This window comes from Rhea pennata, chromosome 3, assembly GCF_028389875.1.
Source record: "Rhea pennata isolate bPtePen1 chromosome 3, bPtePen1.pri, whole genome shotgun sequence".
Lineage (NCBI taxonomy): Eukaryota > Metazoa > Chordata > Aves > Rheiformes > Rheidae > Rhea > Rhea pennata.
Genome location: NC_084665.1, coordinates 71,120,588 through 71,148,381, shown reverse-complemented (window position 1 = coordinate 71,148,381; position 27,794 = coordinate 71,120,588). Strand labels below are relative to the sequence as shown.

Below are 27,794 nucleotides of genomic sequence, written 5' to 3'. Positions count from 1 at the left end.
CATTGCAGCGCTCCAGTCGTGAAGTATCCCACCACGTCTCCGTTAAACTGTAAAATAGTACTGTTCTTCCAGTTAAATCCAGCTAAAGAATTGCATTGTGTTGTGAGGGTTAAGAGCACGAGGGTAAGATTACAAGGATTAATGCATCCTCCTCGCCAATCTCTCACATGAAGTACTAGAAATAGGTTCACAAGATACCTTGGCCTTTGGTAAGCACTTATGTTGTCACTGTGCCTAGCTTTGTCCCTTAGCTTTTAAGTTGGTGCTCTTCTGTACTTCTCTGGTAAAAACAATAGGATATTATAGTGTTGTCTTCCATAATTTTGGGACTATGGAGTTCCCAAGGATCAATTACACCCAGATTGTTCTGCAGAATTACCCACCAATAACCTCACTCCAGCCTAATAGCTTCCAGAAGTTCCTTTGTTGGTCTGTCTTCAAAATGTTAGGAACTGTTAGAAAACATAGGCCTCTTCTGGTTTAGATGAATAACCTTTCAACCCCAACAGATGTATAGTAAAATAACTATAGGGATAGCTTCCAGCGAGATGAAGACTTCTATTTTTATATTAAAAACTGAAAAAGCAGTGAGCACTCTAGATATTCAGATCACTGCAAGGAGGAATTCTACTATGGTCAATAAATCGCTAGAACAGTGAAAAACTTAAAGAAAACCTGTTCTCTCCTTGAGAGCTGCAGTTGTGAAATGAAGTGAAATGTCTCAAAGCCCATATTCTTGGTGATTCCAGGCGTGGGATCAGGACTACTTTGAGGTGATGGAAAGTGAAAACATGAGAGTGCCAACTAAGATATTCCTTAGCCTTCTCTCAAAGCTCTATTTTTAGAATGACTTTTCATCTTTTGTCCTCACAGATGAAAATTTTTACATATTATAGGAACAGAATATCTCATTAATTAGTGGCCAGAAATAAGAGATCTGCAAGTGCTAGCACCTAACAACATGTCTCCTAGACAGTGCCTGGGGCTTTCTCAAGTGCTGTCTGTCTTCTGAAGCCTGTTTAGGAAGAGTCATTCAGAATAAACAGCTCTATCCTTACCTGAGATTTGGAAGAGGAACATTCAGCATGGACTGGGCCTTTCCCTCCAGAGAGAGAGAGAAGGGATCCCCTCTGGGACTACCAATTGAAAACTGTGTGAGTAATATTAGTTCTGTTGATAGCAGGAGGATAGATACTTGTATTACAAGATGTAAGATATAAGTTTCCATAAGTAGTGAGAGTTTATGTTTTTGTGAATTTCTGCCAGGTGATAAGAAAATAGAAAGCAATAGTTGCACTGCAGGAGTTTGGGGATTTAAAAAACTGTGATACTTCTTGCCTTCATTAGTATAACTTTAAATATATAGTAATGTGTTCTAGAGGATCTGAATTTTCTCAGGAAGTCAGACGGAATTTAGTCTGACTTAGTCCTGCTGTGTCATTTAGGAACTCGGCATACTGCATTCCCCGACACACTTGTAATGAGTGATAGTAAAAGAAACGTGGGGGCTTCTGTTCATTGAAATGAGTAATCGCCCAGTGATATTTTCATCTTTAAACATACAAGTAAGTGTAGTAATTGTGTAAGTGAAGCAAGCATGGTGCCTGTTTGTGAACATGTGCTCTAAGCAAAGGGGCCCTCGCTTCGACTGACCTTATGTGTCCTTTTGGTCAGACCAGCTGATGTTCATGCCTTCCTCAAAGTCATTTTTTTGCCACTTTTCCACATACTGCTCTGCCTTTGAACATAGAAGGGTGAATGAAATGTGTGGGGTCATGGAAAATAAGTCTGAAAAAGGAACTCTGAAAAGTCACCTAATCCATTCCCATTGTTCCATGTCCAACTGTTTGCACCAGAAACTTCAGCTAGTGGTAATTCTATAGCTGTTTCAGGTGCTGTGCTGGATCACTGAAATATCGTGTTAGTTTCGTAGGAACAACCCACCGTCATTATGACTTTGAACCAGAAACTATACATGTATGTATATTATACATGTATCTAATTACAAGGAGGGGAGAAGGGGCTGTAAACTAGAATCCCTGAAATAATGGAGAAGGAAAAAGGAAAGGAAAGGAAGGGATAGAAGGGAAGAGAAGGAAAGAAAAGGCAGGAAAAGGCAGGGGAAGAAAAGGCGGGGAAGAATGGAAGAGAATGAAATGGAAAGGAATGGAACTGAAAGGCAAGGAAGGAAAGGAAGGCAAAAGAGGGGGAGGGAAAGGAATGCCAAGGCAAGAAAACACAGAAAAAGGAAGAGAGGGAAGGAAAAAGAAAGGCAGCAAAAGGGAGAAAAGGCAAGAAGGCGGCAGGAAAGCAGAGGAAGGAACAAAAGGCAAAAAAAAAAAAAGAAAAGAAAAAGAAAGGGTGGGAAAGAGAAAGGAAGAAACAGAAGACAAAGAGAAATGGCAGGAGAAGGAAGGGGAAGAAGAGGAAGGAAAAGAAAAAGGAGACTCACAAATTTTAGTCTGCATGATTTCATTGCTGGCACAGTTTAAAATGGGATAAACTATGCAGTATGGACCTGAAATGTCTTAAGCCTAATTGGCTCAAGAAAATGAGTTGTGGTTTTTATACTCAGAGATGAGCACAACTGCTTTCCTCCATTCTATGCTGCCCTGTGCAAGTAGTGACTTCCATACAATTGTAGCCCCATTTTTTGCATGGTTTTGACAACTGTAGCACGGGACTACAGTTGGCAGTGCTGTCTGGCACCTTTCCTGACCCATGACTCTCCCCAGCCCCCTGAGCAGTCTCCTGTCGTATGCTGCCTGTGGATTCCTGGCTTCGGGCAGCTTCCCTGTGACCTGCAGTGTTTCTGTTCCCTGAGCTCTGCCCTTCCTGTCACTATGGGGGAGGAACCACCTGGGGCATAGTTCCTTTGACTGATTTAGACATATATACAATACCCAAGAGCCAGCACAATTTCAATTAATTCTTTACACATTTGACAAAAGGAGAAATGGCTGAAAAATACATCACATTATTTCTTTTTTTAAGTTAGAATGAATTTCAGGTGAATTCCAAAACTTTTTATTCATTTGTGGACGATATGGCAATATGAATGCTCTTAAAGCATATGTTCTAAGTACATATTGTCTGTCATTCACACATACATTAATTTCATTTAAGCATTAGCATTACTTAGTTAATACTAAGCCTGCTTTTTCCACAGAAAATGAATAGCAAAATGGTTTTATAGTTAAGAGTCTCTCAGAGACCCAGATGCTTTACATTCATTCCAGAAAATGTCATTCTTAAGCTGACTAATGGCTTAAGCTCTAAAAAGCTCCATAGGACATGGCTTGTGCCACCAGGCTCTGCTCTACAATATGGTTTTCTTGTTAATTGTTTGCATTTTGTTCCATCTTATGTAAGCTTTATTACAGAGGAAGGTTTCTCAACTGGATTAATTTTGCCAGAAAACGTTGATGAAGAGGCACAACACTGGGTGAAGATGTACTAATTACCAGTACGTGTTGTCATATTTACAGAAAATGATACTAAAATCTTTATAAGTACTGTAGCAGTTTGAACGTGCAGCTTACCATGCAAAATAAGATTATTATATTTGTAGCCTACTTCTGTCAGCAGCACATATTTTTGCCTACGAAAGAAGGTTGGACTAAATTCTGCTCTGTGAAGGACGGCTCCTTACTGAGTTGCTGGTTGTTTAAAATCTAGTTCTCTGACCTCTCTATATGTCTGAAGTGTGGCTGTATTTTGTATGAAGAATGACATGTTTCCTTCCCTCTGTATTTTATGTTTTATTGTTTGTTTTTTTTTAACTGGCTGTAAAATCATATAGTGAGACCTTGTTTCATAAGATAGTGCAATTTAGTTACAGTACAAGAAACTGTCACGTAAAAATGCAAACAAAAATATGCTGCAAATCTATTTGCCTAAGGAGTACGTTACATTACTGGAGATGTAAGTAGTCTTAAGAGCTTCCATTAAATGTGCTAGAAAGGGAATGTTATCAAAATATAGCTGTGTGATATCAGCGTATTTTATGATGGCTTCTGGTAACATCACTGTTATTTATTATTGCTATTTTAAAGAAATTCTCTGTTTTAAAAACAGTGATCAGAAGTCCATGGACAAAATTTTAGATAGATGTCATGATCTGAAAAAGTTAATATTCAGAATCACAGAATGGTTGAGGTTGGAAGGGGCCTCTGGACATCGTCTAGTCCAACTCCCTTGCTCAAGCAGGGTTACCTAGAACACATTGCACAGTGCTGTGTCCAGATAGTTTTTGAATATCTCCAGGGATGGAGACTCCACACCCTCTATAGGCAGTCCCTTCCAGTGCTCTGTCACCCTCACAGTAAAAGAGTGTTTCCTCCTGTTCAGATGGAACTTCCTGTGTTTCACTTTGTGCTCGTTGCATCTTGTTCTGTCCTTTGGCACCACTGAAGAGAGTCTGACTCCCATCATCTTTACACCCTCCCTTCAGATACTTATACACATTAATAAGATCCCTTCTCAGTCTTCTCTTCTCCAGGCTAAACAGGCCCAGCTCTCTGAGCCTCTACTCATATGAGAGATGCTCCAGTTCCTTCATCATCCCTTTGGTATACTTGCTCTATGTCTCTTGTATTGGGGATCTCAAACACAGAGGTGCCTTCACCAGGGCTGAGTAGAAGGGGAGAATCAACTCTGTCAATCTGCTAGGAATGCAACCCAGGATACCATTGACCTCCTTGGCCTCAAGGGCACGTTGCCGGCTCATGGTTCACTTGTCTTCCAAAACTCCCAGGTCCTTCTCTGCAGAGTTGCTTTCCAGCAGATCAGTCCCCTGTCTGTACTGGTACCCATGTGAAGTACCCTGCCCTTGCCTTTGTTGAACTTCATGAGGTTCCTCTTCACCCATCTCTCTAGCCTGTCCAGGTCTCTCTGAATGGCAGCACAGCCTTCTGCTGTATCAGCCACTCCTGGCAGCAAACCTGCTGAGGATGCATTCTATCCCTTCACCCAGGCCACTGATGAGTAACTTGAACAAGACTGGACCTAGTATTAACCCCTGAAGGACACTGCTGGCTACAGGCCTCCAACCAGATTTTGTGCTACCGATCACAACCCCCTGAGCTCTGCCATTCAGCCAGTTCTCAGGCCACCTCACTGGCTGCTCATCCAGCCCACGCTCCCTGCGTTTGCCATGGACAATGTTATGGGAGACAGTGTCAAAAGCCTTCCTGAAGCCAAGGCAGATAACACCCACTGCTCTCCCCCTTGCATCTCAGCCAGTCATTCCATCAGAGAAAGCTATCAGATTGGTTAAACATTATTTCCCCTTCATAAATCCATGCAGACTACTCCTGATCATCTTTTCCTCCCTATGCTTAGAGATGACATCCAGGATGAGCTGTTCCATCACCTTCCCAGGGATGGAGGTGAGGCTGACGGACCTGTAGTTCCCTGAGTCCCTCTTCTTGCCTTTTTGAAGACTGGAGTGACACTGGCTTTCTGCCAGTCCTCAGGCACCTCTCTTGTCCTCCATGACCTCTCAAAGGTGATTGAGAGCAGCCTGGCAATGACATCCACCAGCTCCCTCAGCACTCGTGGGTGCATCCTGTCAGGGCGCATGGACTTCTTGGGTGTCAGGTTTGTCTAAATGATCTCTAACCCGATCTTCCTTGACCAAGGGAAAGTCTTCCTTTCTCCAGACCTTCTGTCTTGTCTCTAGGATGTGGGATTCCTGAGGGCTGCTGTTAGCAGTAAAGACTGAAGCAGAGAAGGCATTCGGCCTCCACCTCGTTCTGACAGCTCATCTACTTCCTCTTCCTGATCAAGTGGCCTGTGGCAAACAGCCACAACAGTGTCTAATCTGCTCCTTAATCTTCGCTCATAAGCTCTCGACCTCCTCCTCCACCCCAAGGCAGAGCTTGATATATTCTAGTTACTCTCTCACATTAAAGAGCAACTCCTCTTCCTCACCTTCTTCGCTTATCCTTCCTAAGGAACATGTATCCATCCATGACAGCATTCCAGTCACACAAGCTATCCATCCCACCATCACTCTGTAATTGGAGTGAGATCATAGCCCTGTGACTGTACACAGATCTCTAATTCTTCCTGTTTGTTCCCTGTGCTGTGTGCATTTGTGTACAGGTACTTCAGAGATGTATTTGAGCATGCTGATTTCCCTGAGGTTCCCCTATAGTCTTGTCTTTTAGGTACTTCCTTTGCTGCATGCAATTGCTTAAGGTATCCCTGCTTGAGCCCTGTTTTGCTGACTGCATGGTCTCCATAACTCTTCCTCCATCTTTGCTAGTTTAAAGCCTTCCTTACCAGGTTGACTAGTGTGTTGGCAAAGGCATGTGTGCCCCATTTAGTGAGGTGTATCCTATCTCTCCTAATCACTTGTCAGTCTTCAGACAGGGTCACATGGTTGTAGAAAACAAATCCCTACTGCCAATGCCAGCTGCACAGCTAATTGTTTACTTGGAGTATCCATCAGCAACTCCTCCCATCCTTCCCTCTCACTGACAGGATCAAGAAGAAAATGACTTGGGCCTCCACACCTGACCTCCATCGTCAGAGCTCTGTAAACCCACTTGATACTTTCCAAGTTGCCTTTGGCAGTATTGTTGGTGCCCACCCAGAAAGGCAGCAGGGGGTAATAGTTGAATGGGTGGACAAGCTTTGGCAATCTCCCCATGACATCTCGAATCTGAGCCCCCATCAGGCAGCAAACCTCTTTAGATAAGAGATCAGGTCAGCAGATGGGTGCCTCTGTCCCCTGGAGCAGGGAGTCACCCCCTCCAATCACTTGCCACTTCTTCTGGATGTTCCTGCGTGTCACAGGTCCATCAGCCCAGGTGCTTCACTTGAAGCCATGCCCAGCTCCTCCTTAGCTTGGAGGGCACTGAACTTGTTCATCAGTTGTAAGTATTCAGGAGGAGCTACAGCCTTCCTCCTCATATGAAAAGTGACCAGTTTCCATCCTGCATCTCCTACAGAGTTATGACTTACTGTTCCATGTAGCACAGAGTCTGCCTACATCTCCAGTGCTATGGGAGGTTGAGACTCTTGAAGCTGAAGGGTTTTTGAGAATATCCTATCTATCTCACACTCATCTTCTTGGAGGCAGCCTTCCTACTTCGTCTCATACTTCTTTTTGTGGCAACACAGCTCATCTTCTGCAGAAAAGTTGACTGCCAACCAGGCAAGCAAGTCCAGTGGTTACTGGGAAGTGCACTCTGCAGCATGTTGTAACCGTATCTGAGGAAGTATACGCTGCTATGACTAGGGCTGCTTCTTTGCACCCTGCTGCGCAACTGCTGCACCTGTTGGCTGCCTCAGGTGACACAGGTTAGTTTGATTAGCAGGTTAATTGTGACAGCAGGTCTCATACCATATTTGTTTAATCCTATGTGTTTGTTAAATAAACAGTAAGTGTTTGTTAGGAAGTGCTGAGTAAGAAAAATGAAATGTAGTCTTTGTTAGGCACTGCCAGTAACCCTCCTTTTCTATGGAGTATGTGTAGGTGCTTCAAAAACAAGGAATTTATTCCTACTCGTAACTGTATAAATCATGTCTTCTGTTTAAAGTTGGCCTGTTTCTACTTTTGTTGATGGACATTGAGATAATGCTGTTAAACTGAGGGAGGGATGGTTTATAACAATTTTTATCAGTGTAAGAAAGAAAAGAGCCTAATGATGCACCTGTGTAAAATGTCCATTGTGGGTTGGACAGAAATAAAGTATTTCTTGAATCTTTGTGTCATAAATTCATTGAGTTTCTGTTTCTGCTGGAGGATTTCTGCCTTGGGGTTCAGGGTCACCTACATATCTCAGTCAATGACTGACTGACTGTTGAGATGTTTTCACTATCCTGATAAAATCTAGACTGTCAGTACTTGCAAATTAATTGCCAATAATGTCTGTTCAAAAGGTAAGAATATGATGGAAGTGTAGATCATATCGTTTAGCATAGGAGAGCATTTGGCAGTGGAAGGAGAAGTTGGGAAAAAACAAAGGTACAACACTTTTTCTGTCTCCCAGGTATAAATATTCTGAACTGAAATAGCAAACTTACTGCTACTCTTAGAGTTTTCTGAGTAAGTAACTAGGTGTTCAGTACCTTAAAAGCTACAAACTGCTATGTGTTATGTGAGGCTGTGAAAATATCTGGCTCAAATTATTAACACTGAATACAACTGAGAAGATTTCCAGAAGTCAGAAAGAATATGTCTAAAGAGATCATCATTTGCCAGAGTACTTGGCAAGATATCAAATAAATATTGTAAATATAAACATAACTATGATGATAAAAATATCTGACCCAAAATACTGTGCTGTATATCAATACAGATCATAACTGATTACAGCGAGGCAATGTGCTCTATGGAGACATCATTTATTTATGAAGGAGGCACAGTGATGTGGATAATGGTAGAGGGGCAAGTACAGGAGGGTGATTTTTTTTAGCTAACCATTAGTGAGTTTTTCTGAGATTCAAATTACTGTTCCTGTGTCTGCTGGCAGATACTGCTCTTTGCACTTTGTATTTTTACTTTTGCTATTTTTCTGTTCTTGAAAACTCTTCTTGAGCATTGCTGAAGGGAGGAGGTGTTTCCATGTCAGAGGTCATGTTTCTGGAGCTGGCACTCAAAAAAAACCAATTGTGTAACAGTCTTAGCTGGATTTACACTGTTACATAACATTAGAAGTATTAGGAACATAAATGCAGTTTCCATTTCTTTCTTCCTGATAGAAATACATGGGGAGGACATTGTGTTAAGCGTTGGAGATAACATATGAAAATGCAAGTTAGGATAAGGGTTCAGCTTAATAGGAGTCTTTCGATGTTTAAAACAGGCTTAAGGATTGAACACAGTAATTTGCAGAAAGAGGGAAGCTCCCTCTTGCCTGCATTCTCAGAGGAACATGTGAACCAGCTGTGACTGATGAGGCTGGATTTGTTTGTGCATGGATGGTTTGTGTCCAGACGGATTGGAGTGTAGGTAAAGTGAGCTTGGCTCTGCTACAAAGGACCTTTTAGTCCTTTAGGAAGTCATGTCTTGACCCTCATTTCTGTTATCAGCAAAATTCCACTTGTGTTGAATGGATTTGTAATCTTCTCCATTAATAAAATGTTTAAAGGTGTGAATGCAACAATACAGACGTATTTTAAAAATACACTTATATATATAAACTCACAGGTTTTTTTTTGATTTTTGATTTTTTTCATATATCAACACTTTTCAAAAGGTGTATGCTCATAGTTTGACTGAAGCATCATTAACATTTGTTTTAGGGTACCATAGCACTCTAACTTACATGAGAGTATGTCTACTGACAGCAAGAGAGTGCCAGAGTGATTAAATTAGTTAAGCTAGCAAATGAAGCTTCTGTGAGATACGAGCATTGCAATCTTTCTTTGTCCAAGTGACAAACCTTAGGACTGATGGGAAAGAAGACTGACTGAAAACAATCTCTTGGATCTTCTCTGTACTCTAACCCTGAGAGAGGAATAATAAAATTGGCATAACCCAGTGTTTTTTCTTTTATAATTTTTGCTCTTTCTGTAACTGTTAAATTTTTTTACCCCTTGTTATCCCTTAATGCCCCTAAGATTATTGCTTACAGTTAATTCAGCTTATCTAACTTTTGATATCTGGGGGTTTGGTATCCTGGTCTAAGGCGCTCCTCTAGACTCCCATTCTCATCAGTGGAAACAGAGACAGGCACTTTCACAAACTAGATGTTTTATCTGGTAGATGTTATATCTTCTTATGTGGTCAGTGGTCTAGAAGATATTTTGTGGATTAGGAGTATATAATCAACGTATGTATGTTGTGGGAAATTAATTGTGGATGGAATATTGTCTAAAAGTATAGAGCTTTACATGGTATCTGCCTTGCTGACCCATTGGGTGTACGACAGAGGTTAACAACTTTCAGCAGTAGATATTACCAAGGCTAAAAGGACCTGGCATAAATGTGATGTGCTGTGTGGCAAATGTTAATCTTCTTTTACTTCCTCTGCTTTCTCCACAAGGTTGTATTGCTGTCATATATCTAAAACTAAGAATAAAATAGTCTGTTTTATGAATTAGGCAGTGGGATTTTTCATTAATCTCTACTGTATTTTGGAATCTTAAAGAATTTGCAGTCTTTTGCAGTCTTTACAATCCTAAAAAAATTGTTCAAAAGGGAAATAAGATCAATAAATTATATTTCTGATTTTTTATGATCATTTCTACAGTTCTTGTCTGCCAAGACACACTGCAGGATGCAAGACTGATTTTAACATACTATCCTTTTGTTACTAGGTCAATATTCTAATTCTGAGCTTGTTTGCATCACTGAGAGCATCAGTTAATTTCCTAGGAGAGAAGCTTCTTACATACTCAGAAATAGTTTACTCAGCAAAGAAAGCATCCATACAACAAAGCTTATTCATTACTCTGAGAATGTAATTTAACCATACTGAATGGTCTCCATGGGTTAAAGCATATCTTCCAGATCAGTAAATTAAGATGATTCTGTAGGTAAATGTTTATGCTATACATACATGTATTTTATGCTTCTTAGCTGATGCAAGTTTACTGAAATTGTATCAAACAAGTATTTAGGAAGCCGTAACAAATCACTGCCTCCTGCATTTAAACAGCTTGCACTGACCATAGGGGATTATCTGCTGGGGTGTGGGGGGAGAAACAGTGAAGGATTGCTCTGGAGGGTGTTTTGCTCACATTAGGATTAAACTGCACTTAGAATCATAGAAGCTGTGTAGGAGTGGGCATCACTGTAATTCATTTTATGCTACAATTATTACAGTTCTTAACGCTTTAGTGGATGGGACTTTGAGATGTAGAAATAAGAGAAAAGGGAATTGCAGGGGATTGCAGAGAATTCTAGCCTCTGTTTCTTAATACTTAGCACCATTTCTGTTTTTTCTTTCTTTTTTTCCCCCCTCCCCCCAGTTACAAGAAAACACACGAGACCCTGAGCCATGCAGGACAGAAGGCCACAGCAGCTATCAGCAACGTAGGAACTGCTATCAGCAAGAAGTTTGGAGATATGAGGTATAGGGATCTGCTGCTTCTTTGGTCTTTTTTGAGGAGAAAAGGGATACCAAGTCTATCACTTTTCTTCTACACTAGTGTTTTAAAGTTTCAGTAGTGCTCATAATTGTAGTACTGTATTCACGGTTCCAGCTGACAGGAAAGGGCAACTGTGAATAAAGGTATAATTCTTGTTTCAGTCCTGGATTAAAAAAAAAAAATAAAATAAAAAAAACAGACAACTTGGAAATCCCTTTTGGAATTACTTTGCAAGCCCAGGAAAGTATACAAATAAAATAGAAGAAAAAAATACAGTTAAATCTTAATTAACCTAATTTTATTCATAAATGAGATTGGAGACAAACGTTATCTAAAGAAAGCAAGCCTGCCTGGGGCTCCTCTTGGAAAGATAAATCAAAAGGATTTCAGGCTGTTTTTTTATCAGCTTTTTCAAGTTGTACAAAGGATAAAATAAAAGTAGTACCACATCCTGAAGTCAGGTTTTACTACTTAGCAAACTGTTACTGCCTTTTCTCTTACTTAAACTGTTTCCCATCAAGTTTTAATATTTTACCTATCTGAAAGGCTTTTGTCTCTTGCCCTTGGTTTTCACTCTGCTAGTCCAAGCCTACTAAGATAGCAGACAAAATTTTGTTGTGCGGCTGTATTTATTAAAAATAGATATGATGAAAATAATAGAAGTTGAAGGCTTGGGGAAAATTGTTATTTGCATGTGTGACTTAAATGACAGGCTTTATATATGTCAATGTATCCTTAAAATGTTGATTTTAGTTCTTCAAAATGAGAGAGTAAATGAAGAAATTATATATCATAGTAAGCTAGCATTTCAGCTTTCAAGTTGGTAGTAGGAGTACAAATTTATTTTCAGGTGTTTTAGGGAGTTGATTTTTTTGTGAGGAAATAAATGTATATGGACAGCATATTGTTTGAACTGGAGAATTAGGGTCTCATTTATTAGAGATGTCAGCATATAGTCACTTTTTTTGGTAATTTTATAGTGCAAGATGTAACTGTATCCTAAGAACTATGTGAATTCATTTCACAATATTTCAAATATAGATACGTTGTTGCTGCAAATGGTTGAAGAATAATTTTTTACAGGTAAACTTATTTTTTCCACTTTTTTATTTTTAATATAAATCTTTAGAAATTTTTTATAGAGTCCCTCCTTCATACCTGTCTTTACACGCAGCTAAATAAACCCTCTATAGAAATACTACAGCTGTTCTTCTAGGTGAAACTATGAAAGAAAAATTTGCTTTACAATGACTCTTTCACATTTCAATTTAAAGTGGAATTCTAATAAGTGGCTTACAACTAGAGTAAGCTAAGAATTGTTTGACTCAATACAGTTAAACACCCGTAGGTAGTATATGCCTAGAAAAGGGTATAACAGCAAGGAAGCATGCAGTTGTATTTTCTTGGGAACATTCTTCAAGCTTTTAGCAATCTGTCATCTGAGAACATTCTAAAACAGAGGTGACACCTTTCATTTAAAAATCTTTGATGGATTCTTCATCATGAATGTATCATTTTTTTCAACTTACATGAGTTTCTAGTATTCATAACACCTCAGGACCCCCCAGATTAGCAGATAGTTTTGTGGTGAAGAGGTCTGTATGATTTATTTATTTATTATTTTTCTCTTCTGAATCTCTACCTTATCTACCTTCCTTTGATGCCTTCTGTTACTTTTCTTGGGAGGAACAGTGAATTTACTTCTCTCTACTTACTCCTCTCCTTCAAGTCACTTAGGATTTCCTGTAGTTTTCCTGTATTTCACTTCAGTTACCTCTTTTCCAGGCTGAGACTCTAGCCTGTTTAGCTGCTTGTCATACCAATGCTGTTTTCTACCTTTGTGTATTCTTATTATGAGTGCCTTTTCTGCACTCCTAATTGTACAATACATTTCTGAGAAAGGCATGATGAGATATGCATGCAGCATGTGGCACAAACATATTTTCTGTTTTATTTTCTGTTCTTTTCCTAACACCTCCTCCTGTAGCAAGGCAAACACACTGCTTAGTGGACAAGTCCTGTTGCTGTTTCTCTGCTCTGGATCCCAGAGCTGTGATCACAGATTTGTTGTGCAAGTACCTTGGACACTGGTTCTAGATCATAGGAGGAGGACTATTGACCATTTGGTACTTCTCAGATCCTGTTATGTGGGCTTTACATAGGGATTGAGATTAACTGCAAAGGAAGAAATGTCTTTGCTGTAATACACTGCGTCCTTTAATACTTAACATGACTGCTAACCAATTCCTTCATCCTACCTATCAGTCCCCTCCCCACTATGATCATCTGACTAGCACTTGGAAAGCAGCTGGGCAGTATTTATCCCATTAGCCATTTAGCCAAGGGCTGAAAGCAGAGGCTAAATCCATTTTGATTAATCAAGAAACTTGATTCCAGTAGCTTTTTTTTGCCCAGATTGATTACCGTGTACCTGCTTGGGAATTTTTCAAGAAAATACAAACTTACTAGCACTGCCATTTTTTGTGGAAACATACTGATTTTAATTAAGTGTTCAGTAAGGAGAGTTTTCTTGACAAATGACGATGAAGAAGCAAGCGGCATAGCTAGTATCCCATAGTTACACAAAGCATGTATGAATAAGGCCTTCTATGTCTGCTGAACACCCCAAATCTAGAGTAATAGTCAGTATGCTTATCTCAGCAGCAAGATTAGCTCAAGATCTCGGCTCAATTTAGGCAGGTGCAGCTTTATGTTGGGTTACACTATAAACCTTACGACTTAAATGACCTCGGTTAAAAATCTCCCCCACTCCTACTCTAATGCCAGCTGTGTTTGGGGGAGTGAGCTCTAGGGAGGTATGCTTTCTTTGTTTCATTGTTTGCTTGCTTTTTTTCTAATCCAAATCATTTCATTTCATTTCATTTCAGTGGTCTAGCATATGGATTATCTCTGCCCTCTCCCATAATACTGTTTTAAATACACATTAGACTCTGGCTCTATTCTCTTGTTTAGGCATTAAGATTGATAGTCACCATTGACATTCAGATGCAAATCCCCGCTCTGCTTTCATTCAGAGCAGACATTTGAAACTGATTTCTGAAATCCAGATGATCATCATAATTCCCAGTATGTTCAGCAGTCTGGTGTGTTTAGCCTTTACCCCTGTGGCAGTAAGAATTTTGAAAGGACTTGCAGTCAGTCTGATTCTGAATATTGAAATCTAACTTCTTTGTGAAACAAAATTTTGTTTTTCAGGCTGCCTGCTGTGTCAGCTGGACAGAGTATCACATGAAACACATTTACTTTTGTTTTGAAGAAGCAAGGTCTTAACTGATAATCTGAAAGATATTTCACACTGAATTATTTCTGAAAATACTTACTAAAATATGACACATCAACAGCAGGCCAGATGAACTTCCCCTGGATATTCTGTTCTGCTATGTTAGGATTTCAAAAGGATGAAGTCTACATGAAGGAAGGAAGAAGTGGCAAAATCCTCTCTCCCATGTGTCCCGATGAACAGAGAAACCCCGCTTTTTGGGGGCAAAATCCTTTTCATATAGCTTCCACGCTCCTCTTTCCTCCTCATCCTTAGCTACCCAGCTCATTTTGTAGGTTAATAATCCTTAGCATTTTGCATCTTTTGAATTTTGTGCTATTTTTAATTAGTGCCAATAACATATCTTTGGATTTGTGATGCATTTTATTTGATATGATCATGTTACTAGAAATAGGAGAAATGCATATAAAACCAGTAAACACACAATTTTGCTTTGGGATACACTTAAGATAATAGTTCATGAATAGCTCTTCCAATTAATAGCATGAAATCAGTTAGTTTATTTATTTATTTATTTATTGTACATCATCTCTGTAACATGTTCTGACATGTCCTCTTTATGGAAAGGGAAGACAAAGGGGAAGAAGAGAGTCCCAGGTCACTCATAGGAAAGTAATACAGGCCCCAGCTACTCAGATGTAGAGGACAGAGTCTGAGATTTCTGGGAAAAAAAAGTGTGATTTTCTTCCTCTTTCCTCTTTACAGCCCCACTGTATGAATGAAGGGAAAGACTGATAATGAATGGATGGAAAGGGCAGGGTTCTGGGGACAGAGCAAGGCAGGACAGTAGGAACATCAGGAGGCAGCCATGGAGAAAGAGGATGGACTGGGACAATTTCAGAGGGTTAAGATAGGTGAGATCAGGTTGAAAAAGCCCGTTTGAGCACGTTCTTCTCTCAGCCAGACTGAGTCCAAGATCCCTGAGTCCTACCACTCCCCTGCTGGCTGTATATAGTGGTGGCAACATGTCTTTTGTCATGTAGAGCAGAGGGCTGATGTAGAGTTGGGGGCCTTTATCCCTTGCTCTTTTGCTGGCAAAGTTTGGATCTTTTTGTGGATACTGCTGGATTATTCTACAGTTGTCTGTGTGGATGTTACAGCTTCAGCCATGCTGATGACTCCTCTAGAAAAGTTGTGATACCAAGTGGGGGATTTCTGATATTTCAATTTTAAAAGAGTTTTAAAAATCAAGGAAACTACTTGCACTACTCTACTACATGCATACATGCCACCACACACACTACTACTAGTGCAAGAAAAAAGAGAAAAACGTTTAAAGGTCATTAAGCTAACAAAGACTTAACTCATTTAAATATAAACAGCTTGTTGGATTTTTTTAAAGCAGGTTAGGCAGATGTCTGTTGGAGGTGGATCAGGTATAATTAATCTGTTCTAGTGCTGTGGGAATGTATTTTTGATATCTCTTCCACTCCTGCATTTCTGTGCTTTCCATGATCTAGGGTTGTTCTGAGCACTCACAACTGTTGCTGAGGTCACTGGGAGCTGAATTCCTTGAAAAATCATAGCTGTCAGATATCCAAAACTCCCATTCTGTGTCTCTGATACCCTCTATAATAGAAATAATGATATCGTCTTGTTTCAGAATTGAATTTCATAAGCATTTCTTCTGATGACAGGTGAGGTAGTTGCTTTCTCTTATTTGTACTGGCACTTGCACCTTCAGTTGTGCTGGTTTGTAGAGCTCTGCAGTAACACAGATTCCCAATCTTGCTTACCATATAGCTCTGCGAGTATTGGTGCTAGCATGGAGTAAGGAATGGCTGGTACTAGGAGTCAGCTGGTAGTAAAAGGAGGCTAAAATCAGCAACAGTATTACTGTAAGCAGGTCTAAACAGAACTGTGTTGTGAAGGCAATCTGTTTGCAAAGCACCTACATATGTAATGATAAGCTTCATAAAATAGCCCCTGAAAAAGTCAATATTTTTTTTCAGAGTAAGGTATAAATATTGTACAGTAAATAACGCATCACACCACACATCCAAAAGTTATCTAAAAACTTGAAGAGATGTTGGTTAAGTGTGCACCATCTATCTGTTTCACTGCATTAGGCTGGTGTTCCCTTGAAGAAGAGGTCTGTAATTAAAAACTACATCAATAGTACACAGATGGAGGAGAGGCTGTCTCCATCATCATTTCTTGACTTTGGAACCTTAGTGACATCCTTTGAGTATTGTATATCAGTTCTCAATTGTATAGTCTTCCTGTGAGCCGAAAAACAGTGTCAAAGTGCTGAAAATAACATTTTCAACAGAAAACAGTTTTTTAGAAAATGTCATTTTAGGAATTAAAAGGATTTTTTTTTCCATAAACTCCTGAACTGAGAAATGATAAAAAAAAATCCAGATGGGGAAAAGACATTTGCTACTGATGTGAATTTCCAGTTGGCTGATACTTCTTGAATGAAGTTAAGGTGCAATCTGGGGAGAAAAATCAGTTAGCATTGATCAAACATGATCTAATGAAAATGACACAAACTTTAGAAGACAAAAAGTCTATACTTTGTTGCACAGATAATCAGAGATTAACTGTGTAGTGTGTGTAAAAATTATTAAAGTGTGTAACGAGTATGTAAAAATTACTAAAAGTTATATTTTTGCCTTGACAGAATCTCAAATGATCCATGTTCTAGTGTGAATTCCAGTGTCAAAATTTGAGTGTGAATGATTTACTTTTTTTCTCCTTAGGCATGTTACGGATATGTATGTATATTTTTTACTAAATTTTGTTAATACTCTTAACTGTCACTTTTCTCTCCTTTTACGGCTACCATAGATCACATTCAATTGGGTAAGACATATTGCTCTTCTTAAATAGCACTCTTAAACACTGCCTGTATATTTGACAGGGCTTGTTTTACGGAATATAACACAGTAACCTCTTGCCTTTCAGGACTGTATGTAAGATAAAAATATATTTTACTTAAACTGTAATGTCTCATTTCTACTCCATGGTGATTCTAATGAGGAAAGGACTGGAGTAAGTGACTAGAGTGTTTGCCTTGCTCTTGAGTAGATTAGTCTCCAAATAATGAATGCATTCAAAAGAAGTTTCTCTTGGGAAAACCTGTTTACATGTAATCTGTTCTCTCAGCCACCTCCTTCTATCTAAAGGCTGGAACATAAACAGCACTTAGTAAAAATTCTGTTCTGTGAGCTGAGTTTTATAAAGGTCACATAAACAATTTAATTCCTACCTCTTTAATAAAGTAGAAGTATAGCAGTCATGAAGTATACAGTGTGACTCTGTAAAAGTCTTGAGTCTTAGAGAGATCTCCAAAGGTAGGACAAGTTCTTGTGATGACTAGGAAGGGTTCTTCACCTTCTTTAGAGCTTGAGCTTACTAATGCTGTAGAACATTTCAATATATGATGAAAAATATGATGATGATAAAGCAATCTTGTGTGCACTTAAAGATTCTATAAGCTTACTGACTTTTAGTCAGTTCACCTAGCAAAGGGGCTGTACAGCCCTGAATCCTCAGCAGTCTGGCCTTGTAGCATCTTTAATGCACAGGATGGCTCAAAAAATTTGTTCTGTTTAGCTAAATGTTGTCCTTACATGAACTCTTACTTCACTGAAAAAAAACTTCAAAATGTGGCCTAAATCGACTTCCTATCTCACTCTGACATGAAACAAAACTGTAAAACCTAACAATCCTTTGGCATGAAGGATCTCTGTTCTCTGCCTTTGCACTGAACCTGTGAAGTCTTTCACCACTGCAGACACAAGTGTCTTGAAGCCTAAAATATTAGGTAGATTTTTTCTAATAGAACAATATTGGAAGCTGTTGTTATTGTTGCTATAGCTTGCATCCTCTCCCCTTTAAAGAAAATAAAAAGATGGACTCAGTAAAATATGCACTCAATAGATTGTCTGTCACATGTCATTTCTCAGCTGTGTGAGTTTAATTTGGCACAATGTAATCTTCTCATTTAGAGCTTCATATTTCGTATGTTTTGCTATTAGAAAAGGAGCAGCTTATGCTGAATTACACTAAAATTCTTTATTTTCTGCCTGTTTGTCATATGTTACCAGACTGGTATGGCAAACATGCTTGTTTCACTTAACTAGGATTTTTAGAGATCTGCAATTGTGAATGTTTGGACTTGTCTTTCCTAAATCTTAAAAATGGTATGCTAATTGAACATGAAAACTTTGTATTGTGTTTGGAATCACTGCTTGTCTGTCTCAGCTTAGCAGAAGCCTTAAGGTATATACACGCAGAAAACAGTTCATCTAAGACTGATCTAATACACCTTCTTGCCAAACAGCTCTTGTTTTTGTTTTTGATTTTTTTCCTATTTCTAATTTTTAATTCTGAAAAAAATGGCTTCTTTGTATATATGGAAACAGTGTTTCTCTGAATTTGTATAAGGAGACTGATAGTTTGGAACAAATGTGCTGTTTATCATAGAATCATAGAATGGTAAGGTTGGAAGGGACCTCTGGAGATCATCTAGTCCAACCCTCAGCGTAGCCCATACGGGGATTGAGCCCGTGACCTTGGCATTAGCAGCACCACACTCTAACCAACTGAGCTAAACCTGCCATATGAGAGTTTTCATATTTTAATGCAATAAACATATTTTGCTTGATGGCAGCCCAATATTAATGTCCCTTAAAGTAAAGCTCCTACTATTTTTAATAAGACCAGACTGCAGCTGTTTGTCAACACTGAAGATAGCCACTCATGAACTTTTGAAACACTGCGTCCTCTTGAGGTGTGCAATTTACTTGACTATAAATGTAGTTACAGATGGTATTTTTATTTCAAATAAGTAAAGGAACATATTCAAAATAAGTGTGATGCTTCTCAGCAGTAGGGAATACGAAATGTTATAATAGCAGAATTGACTTTGGCTGAGGTGGGAGAAGGTGGCTAATATGAGCCAAGAGGCTAGGGTGAGGGATATCTGTTGTATTAAAGGTGAGCAAGAGGATTTGCAGGTCTGAGTGATAGAGAGACTGCACCCTCTGCCAGTCAGCCCTCCCACACCCATGGTGCTGGGAAGTCTGAAGAGGGAAGAAAAGATTGTGAGAGCTGGAGAGAGCTTTGGAGAACAGAGCTTTCTACACTTCGTAGTGTTGCTTTATGAAGGAAGGAGTGAAATGTCCCAAAGAGATGAGAACAGGAACTGCTGCAGCTGTGAGTGTTGCCTCTCTATTGAGGAAATCTCTTGTTTAGATAGCCGGTTGCCCAGGCAGATATGCAAACAGGGGCAGGGCCTGGCTGTTCGGACTAGATGCATTGTACATACGAAATAAAGCAAGCAATTGCCTTCCTTACCAACTTCTTTTGGTTGCCTTGAACCAACTTTGTTTATGTTCACAAATGTGAGGTGTACTGTCCTCACCTAGGCCAGAGCTTATCATCTGTGAGCAAGGAACACAAAGATAGCTCTCTGTTCCTCTGTAATGTGTTGCACATCTCTGTAGACAGCAAAGGTCTGAGTCCTTTAAACAGGTATTGGCAGGAACTGTGTTGCATGGTTCCTTTGAGCCCTCTGCAGTCTGGAATCACTTGATATGAGAGTGTGGTTGGCAAGAACTTCAGTGCTGAAAGTGAGCTGGAATTAACAGGTGAGTCTGACAAGCTTTCTCCATTGGGAGCAGAGTACCAGCACACTGTTTTTTTAAAAAAAGTAAAACTAAAACATAAAAAATGATGTGTAACAACCATGTTGCACACTGGATTTTACACCTTTTTTTCCTTCTCTTTTGTTTTCCTTCCACAGTTACTCTATTCGCCATTCTATAAGCATGCCTGCGATGAGGTAATATGCTACCCATATTATATTTGCTATGCTGATGTTCAACAGCATAATGCCAGGGGCAGTTTTCATTCTTTGATTCTGATCCTTCAGTTTTTACTCAGATGATCAACTAATCAGCTGTCAAGCAAGACGCAGAGAAGGGAATATTAAACTGCATTCTCCCTTTACCCACTGTAGATTTGCCCAAGTCTGCCTGTGCTAGCTGAACTGCTGTGAGTGGAAAAGCTTTCATACTTGTCCCAGCTTGTCTACTTCTAGCATGTCTTCCTGCATAGGATGGGGATTATCAGCAGTGGGGAAGCAGCTGGAATCCATGGACAGAGTGGGGGAGAGGCATCCATCCAAGCAGCTAAAGGGCGTCTTGTGCAATTTTCTGTGGGGATCTATACTCTCACTCTAAACAGAGCATATGCATTATGTTTATAATATTAAGCCACAGGTGTTTGTTGTGATCTGTATATTCAGTTGGCAGGGAGAAATGTTAAAAATTGAATGCATTTAAAAGTAGACAAGCTATGCTTCAAGTTTTGAAGAAAAAAAAAGAATGAGGTTGTCAGGCAAGCCAGAAAACTGAATATGTGGCTTGCTTTAAAAAAGAAAATTGCACCTTTTGCTCATTTTTTCCCTTCTTATAAGATATGTTCAACTCACAGTTCTTCAAAAACAAAGCGTTGTGCTCCATTCCATGAGGAGTGAAAGGCAGAACAAAGCTTAGCTCCATTAGAGGGACACTCTTGGGACACAATTTTGCCAAAGTCTTTGTCTTTGAAAGCAGCAAGGAAAACTTAATGTCACAAAATCATGGAGTGGGGTCAGGATTCCTCAAAGGTATTTGAGACCCACTTCCCCTGTAGTTCAAATCTCCTTGCCCCAGCCCTCTGGTACATTTTAATGTTAAGCTAGCATCTTTTAATCATATAGACTATTACCTTGATCACCAGTTGAAAAAAATGTTAATTTCACTTTGGCAACAACAAAAATGGATACAAACATAGAAATGCATAACTAAGGCCAGCATTCTCTGGTTTTTCCTTCAGAGAACAGAGTAAATGTACCAGAGGATAAGCAGGCAAGTCACTGTTCAGTTTCAGTTATTAGGGAGGTTCTGCATTTGCAAATTCGTAGCAAAACCAATACTCACCTGGTTACTGTAACTGGATTTGACAAGTGACTGCTCATATCCTGTTAGTATATAGCCCTGTGCTGCCAGCCAGCCTTCATTCTGTCCTAGCATTGTTGCCTGGCAAAAATTGATGAAACTGTGATATACAATTGAGTTTTGAATTAACTGTCCTCCTTCCTCCCTTTAACTTTCTTTTGTTTTTTTCACCAGGAATTCTCCAACTTTCAAATCATTTGAGGAGAAGGTTGAGTCCACCGTTACAAACTTTAAGGTAAAGGTTAGGGGCTGAATGACATGGCTGTGCTTGTTAAAGAAGTGTAACAGCTTAGCTATCATTATCATTTGTACAGGAGACAGCTTGAATTTGCTGTTCCATCAAGAGTTTTCATAGAACTGCAAGTGCACAGGCAATTTGCAGAGAAGTGGTCTTTCACTGCTTCTCAGTTGTCACGTAATGACTTAACGCTGTCTACCAAAGTAAAAAAACGGTCTCAGAAAGGCTGAAAAAGGGCCACACTAAAATGGAAAATAGGGACATTTCAGAAAGTGTGATCATGGCTGGCTATGGTGTGCAAAGCAGGGCCATGTCGAGAGACAGGTCAGATTTCAAAAGCAGTGTAGTCTTAAGAGCTTTGTGCAGTGCCTTGCCAGACTGACACAGCTGTATGTTTACAGCGTGAACCTAAGTCCCTGAGTGATGCCCACCAAGTGCTGCTTCCTCAACTGGTGGGAGCTGTCATGTGACTCTGGCTTGATTCACACAACCAGTGTGACTCTTAGCAATGAACTATTCTTCTCCTAATGCACAGGTCCATTTCATTATTTGTGAGCTAATATTTGCAGCATGGCAAAGCATATTGAAGGGGGAACAAAAAGGTCTGTCCCTTAATTGTTTTTATTCATCTGATAAAGCTCTTTTAAATACCCATAAAATGACATTTTACTTTAATGCTATAGAAGATTCCACTGCATTCCAACGGCAATTAGTGTTAGTGCTTACAAGGGCCAAAATTATCACCCTTCATTTTAGGAGAAACTGAAAATACTGGATTAATGTCAATGGGTGTTGACATTGACATTGTGATTTGTTATTACAAATTGTAAAGCATTAAAATGACAAGAAAATGATGTTCCACTTGGACAAGAGGGCACTTCTTATCATATAAAATGCAAATTACAGCTAGAACTCAAGCTGCAGGTACACAGAGAAAGACTGTCTTTTTCATAGTACTGTGAAATGGTATGAAGATAACATTTTTTAGTCAGTGTCTAAGGAAGTTAAGGAGCAACAGAGAGTTGGATTTCTTTTTATGTTTCTAAAACAGCATTTCTACCAAAGAATGCTTAGGTTCACTCCATCATTTGCAGCTTTTGAGTATTCACATTTCTTCAGTGATAGGCTGGCAACTTTAACTCATGATAGCATTGGGTGATGTCATCTCTATTGCATGTTGTCAAAGAGGGAAACATCATCTCAGTTTCACAGTTGGGAGACAGCACTCCAAGTAAGTCTAGGGGCAGAGCTAGAGCAGAACCTAGGCCTCCAGAGTCTCAGTTCAGTGCTGTTATATACCTTTCTGTTTCCTTGTTTTCATCTTAGCTGCAAATGCTTTTCATACTCACCCACACTGCAGAAGCAATGCATTCATGAACTGGGGTGCATCAGCTTGTAAGGTCTGAATTCCTACCTACTGCAATCATCAAGTATATACATGCTTATGTTTCTTCTGCTTTTACTCAACTAAATAAGGGAAACAGCTCCTGAGAATGATGCCTGAAATGGACATTTTGCATTTTCAACCACTTGTCAAGTGGGCAAAGACGCTACTTTAGAGAAGTGCAGCACTTGAAAGTGTATCCAAGTTAGTCATTTGGTGGCAATGAGGTTAGTCAGTAAACCTACTCTCAGGGCTTGTAGACCTGTTGACAATTCTAGCTCCCAAGTTTACTTCTAGACTCCTCTACTCTCCTCAAATCCATTTCTTCTACATCTATGGCCAGTCTGCAAGAGAGGCAGCTTAAAGCCTTTGGCCTTACTTTGATGGCTATAGGACCAATATGAGTGATGTCCATTCTGCTTCCAGGAGGGTTATATTTCCAGTTACCTCCCCATGAGTCATTCAAGAGGGAGGAAAATTCACCTCAAACTGCACAGCCCTAAAGACTATTTCTTCTCACGGTGATCTGCTTGAGGAGATTGATCTTATTTTGCTGATTAAGCCAAGGCATACTGCTAGAGGAGAGTGTTTGTCATACCAATTCTTAGCCTGCCATGTGTTTGGGGTGCTCTTAGATCACTTTTAAGGAATCCTTAGTTGAGTACTACCAAACCAAAAGTCTTGAGTCTAAAGTCAGCTACCATATCCATTTCAACCTTCATGCCATTGTCCAGCTTTACTGGCAAACCCACTGACATTTTGTGAAACATTTTCTGTCTGTATTTGCTTTCTCTGTGTGCACCAAGAAGTGAGAAATAAAGGGAACTGGTGTGATGAACATAGGGTGTCACCCTGAAGATGGACAGCTGGCAATATCTCAGCAATGTTCTTCCTTTTCCCTTGCCTCTGTTCCAAGGCTTGCAAGAGTAGGAGTTTGTTACTGTGGGCATCAGGAAGTCTGGGGAGTAGGAGGACCGCATAGGCTGGCCCTTCAGTTCTGGGGCCCTCTTGTGAGCTGAAAAGCAGAGAAACTTCTGACAAAAGAAAAGAATGGAAGCAGCATTATCAAATTACCATCTTTTTCATACTAGCTACAAGTCTTAAGTAAGTAGTCCTTCTGTGCCCTGTAGTCAGCCAAAACTGATGTTCAGATTTCACACATTTAGAAGTCAATAGATTTTATGTGGTCTTGAGTTTGGTCTTTGGGTTGCAACTTTCTTGGGAGAGTGAATTGAGTTTCCCTGGAAATCAGCATGGATGCCTAACTCTTTTCAACTTTTCTAAAAACCAAAATACTTATGAATTAAATGTTTGCTGTAAGCACTGGCTATTGGCCAGAGGCATTCCAGAAGAATGACCTGCACTGTTCTTATTTTCCTATGGAAGAGTAGGCAGAAACAAACAGAAAATGAAACCATATTTCTGATTTTGAGGTGTCCAAAGTCAGATGCACTTTTTCTGAGTCACTTGAAATAGCACAAGGAATAGTCTACTTCCACACTCATTTTGATCAGTCTGAATCACTATTATTTTTGTAGGGAGTTTTAATTTGGAAATGGACACGTGTAGCTTGTATATTTTGCATTGCTGTTTGCAAAAAAATCGGTGGTGGATTGATGCTTTCTGAAAGTCAGCACAGCCCACTAAAATGGATACAGATTTTTACTTCTCAGGATGGGAACTTTTAATAACTATGACTCAAACTGTCAAAACAAATATCAAGCATCCTACTAACTTGTTTTATTTTGAACTTTCAAGCTAGGTAAGCTCCTGTGCTAGCTGATGAAACAAAGGATTACACAGGATTAACCCTTTGGATACTTAGGATGCAGAGTTCATTTAATTAAAATAATCTTCCTAAGCATTCACTGGCTGACAGGCTGGAAAAATGCCACCTTTTATTTAAGTAAGTCCCGCTGCAGTTTTAGGAATGGAGAGTTTTGCTCTATTTTCAGACTTTAATCAACTCCCAAGAAGAATATTCCTTTTTTTCGCTTGGGAATATACCCTTATCAAGACAACCAAATCAAACCAGCTTTGTTTTTTATTCACTTATAGTCTTGATATTTTCCAAAGCTTTAAATAAAGCTTTTTCTTTGTTATAAATACTCGCTTTCAGAGTTTTAGTCATATTTTATTTTAGTACTTATATTTATAAATTCTACAGAATGCAGCATTTTGAAAATAGATGAACTGTGAGCACATAATTGTATGCTTCATTAATACAATTCCCCCCAACCCCCGGAAGAAATTATGTTAAAGGGTCTCAACTAAAATGCTCTGGGCAGTTTTGCAACTCAGTATCTATCTATCTATCTATCTAGATGGTTAAAAGAACCTACCAGGACAGACTGCTAGTTTTGTTCTTTGGTTACCAAATTCCTTCTACTGACTGAAAACCCAGCCAGGTTTATACATTTTGAGGGTAGCTATGTTACTGTTGTTGGAGGATGGGCTACTTTTTACTTAGAAAATAAATCAGTTCATTTTAATACCCATCTCTTATTCAGCCTGCACAGAGCTCAAAGAATAAATTCAAGACGCGCATGTAAAGAACCTTCCTAAGTTCACTGGTAGGACTTACAGGATGGTTCCTTTAAGTTTATGACACATTCCATGGGTAGAGTTGAAAAATGCAGCCTAGAAGTTTAGAAATTGGGGAAGTTGCTTTATGTGGTTTCTTTTTAAACTTTGTGGGTACTATTAAAAAAAAATAAAGCTCCCATGTTTTGTGTCTCCTTTGAACAGTTCTGAGCCCCTCGACAGCAAGTAGGACTTGAACTTGTCTTTGTTTGCCTTGTTTCAGACCAAGGTTGGTGGGACAGGTCACACTGGAGGCAGTTTTGAAGAAGTTCTCAGCTCTACAGCCCATGCCAGTGCTCAGAGCTCTCTTGCTGGCACCCGACTTCCTGAGAACGAGGAAGAGCTTCAGTGTTAGACTTCTGGCCCTCCCAAGCCTCATGGGCCTCTGTTTGGAGACCTACCCAGCCAGCAATTTCTAGATGTCTCTCACAACCCAGCCTGAGAAACAAGGTTTTGTCAGCTTTGGAAAACTGCCTTGCTGACCTTGTGCCAGAAAAATTCTTCCTCTCTATATTTATATTTTGGATGGGTCATTTTATCAGTAGGTATTTTGTATGCCACAGGAATTGCAAAGAAATATTTGACCTATAATACTCTAAATTCTATAATGTTAAGTGACCAAATGAATTTTAATTTTCAGCTAACTTCTCCCCAGATTTTCCCAATCTGTTTTTTACTTTATTTTACTTAATTTTTTTTGTTGGTTTGTAACCCCCTTCTCAGTGCCACATCAGACAGATGGAACCAGAGCTGTGCAAAGATTTCTATTGCCAGCAATAGTCCATACACCAACTGTCTATTAGCCATACCAGGTGCCCTTTGCTCAGGAGTGTCTATTTCCTAATGGAATTAAAATCACTTCTTGTCACAGAAAAGTTTTTTCTCTCTCACTGATACAGTCTGACATAGCCCTCTACCTATTAGTTAGCAGAGATAAGGAGAACAGGAAGAGTTTTTCATATAGAAACTAAGCTGATCACCACTGCTGATCTAAGCTGATCAGTGTAGCTGGAAAAGCTTCAATTTAAAAATGTGTTTTGTTGCTTGCGTTCTGTGGTTTGAGGGAAGGGAAGGGAGAGGGAAGAAAAGCCTGTAGTAATTTTGCCTCTATATCTTCCCCTCAAAAATAAGGGAAGGTAAATTTATGACTGAACAGCATGAGCCTCATTGCAGTTACAGCCTTAAAGTGTACCTAAACAACAATTAAGACGTGCCATCGGCTAGAGAGCCCATGCCTTCAGTCTGTACGTCAGAGCTACTAACATAAGCCCCACTATGTTACAATACCCAGGATGAGTGAGTACTTCACGTTTTGCGCCAAATTTTGTCCTGTTTAATTGCACTCCTGGGCATAATTCTATTTTATATCATCTACTTAGTCACCAAGAGCCAGTCATCTCTCGCAGCTTTGATTCAGCATGTTTTCTTGCATCCTTTTAACATTTTTTAAAAGAACAGCACATTTGTGAGTGTCTTGCTGTAGAGCACATGTCAGTCTGCATGTTGTATTACTCAGTTCACCAGACCAAGATGAGTGCAAGTTTACCAAGAGTATAAGCAAAATGGAAAGTGGTCTGGGATACTTTTAAAATGGATGCTTGTTTTGAGTGTAAGGCAAAGCTTCAAACTGGTGTTAGTGATTTTAACATTACACATTGCTTAAAATCTTGTGAGAAAATTTGGCTTTAAGTGATTTTTCCCAATGTGGCTTTTGTTTTAGTTTTTACAAAGTTGGAAGTCCTTTCATAATGTGTAACTGGACATAAGTTAGCTTTGACATTTATATAAAATGCCTCTTTAGTGTAATTTTAGCATGGAAGCAAATGTAATTCTTTTTAGTACAGTTTTGTTGTGACAGTTTGCTAGCTTATTTTGCAGAGTTTTTAGTACATAAATTTAAACAAAATCTTACTGGTCAACTTAGTTTGTGTAAATGAAGTTATTGATATTCTTATTAAAAATAAATTTCAACTCTTTTACACTCTAGATTTTTTTTAAAGCATTCTTACAGTCACTAATAATACTCTGTCTCCTTTCTATGCCTTGCTGTATTACAGTAGAGTATCAAAGTAAACTCTAGGAAAGTAATCTGCCATTCCTGCAGTTTTTAAAATGCATTCACTGCCTTCCAGGCCTGGAGTTTCCCATGGAAATCTCTGGCTTAAGTTTTGAAGATCTGGAGGTTCAAAGAAGAAAAATGACTGAACTGTTCGGTAAAAGTAAAATGTGCTGCAGAGGAACGAATGAATAGCTTGTAGTTCTAAAAGTATTGACCTTCTTTTGAAC

At 39.3% G+C, this 27,794-nt stretch overlaps 1 protein-coding gene across 1 annotated transcript in view; it reads left to right on the top strand.

The window, feature by feature from the left end:
• Positions 1-27,389, top strand: part of TPD52L1 (TPD52 like 1) — a 60,532-nt gene extending 33,143 nt beyond the window's left edge. The window contains exons 4-7 of the mRNA XM_062570919.1: positions 10,930-11,031; positions 20,106-20,144; positions 21,478-21,538; positions 25,732-27,389. Of these exons, the coding sequence (XP_062426903.1) occupies positions 10,930-11,031; positions 20,106-20,144; positions 21,478-21,538; positions 25,732-25,863 (334 nt within the window). The 3' untranslated portion in view covers positions 25,864-27,389. The remainder of the gene's footprint in view (positions 1-10,929; positions 11,032-20,105; positions 20,145-21,477; positions 21,539-25,731) is intronic.
• The last annotated feature ends 405 nt before the right edge of the window (positions 27,390-27,794 follow it).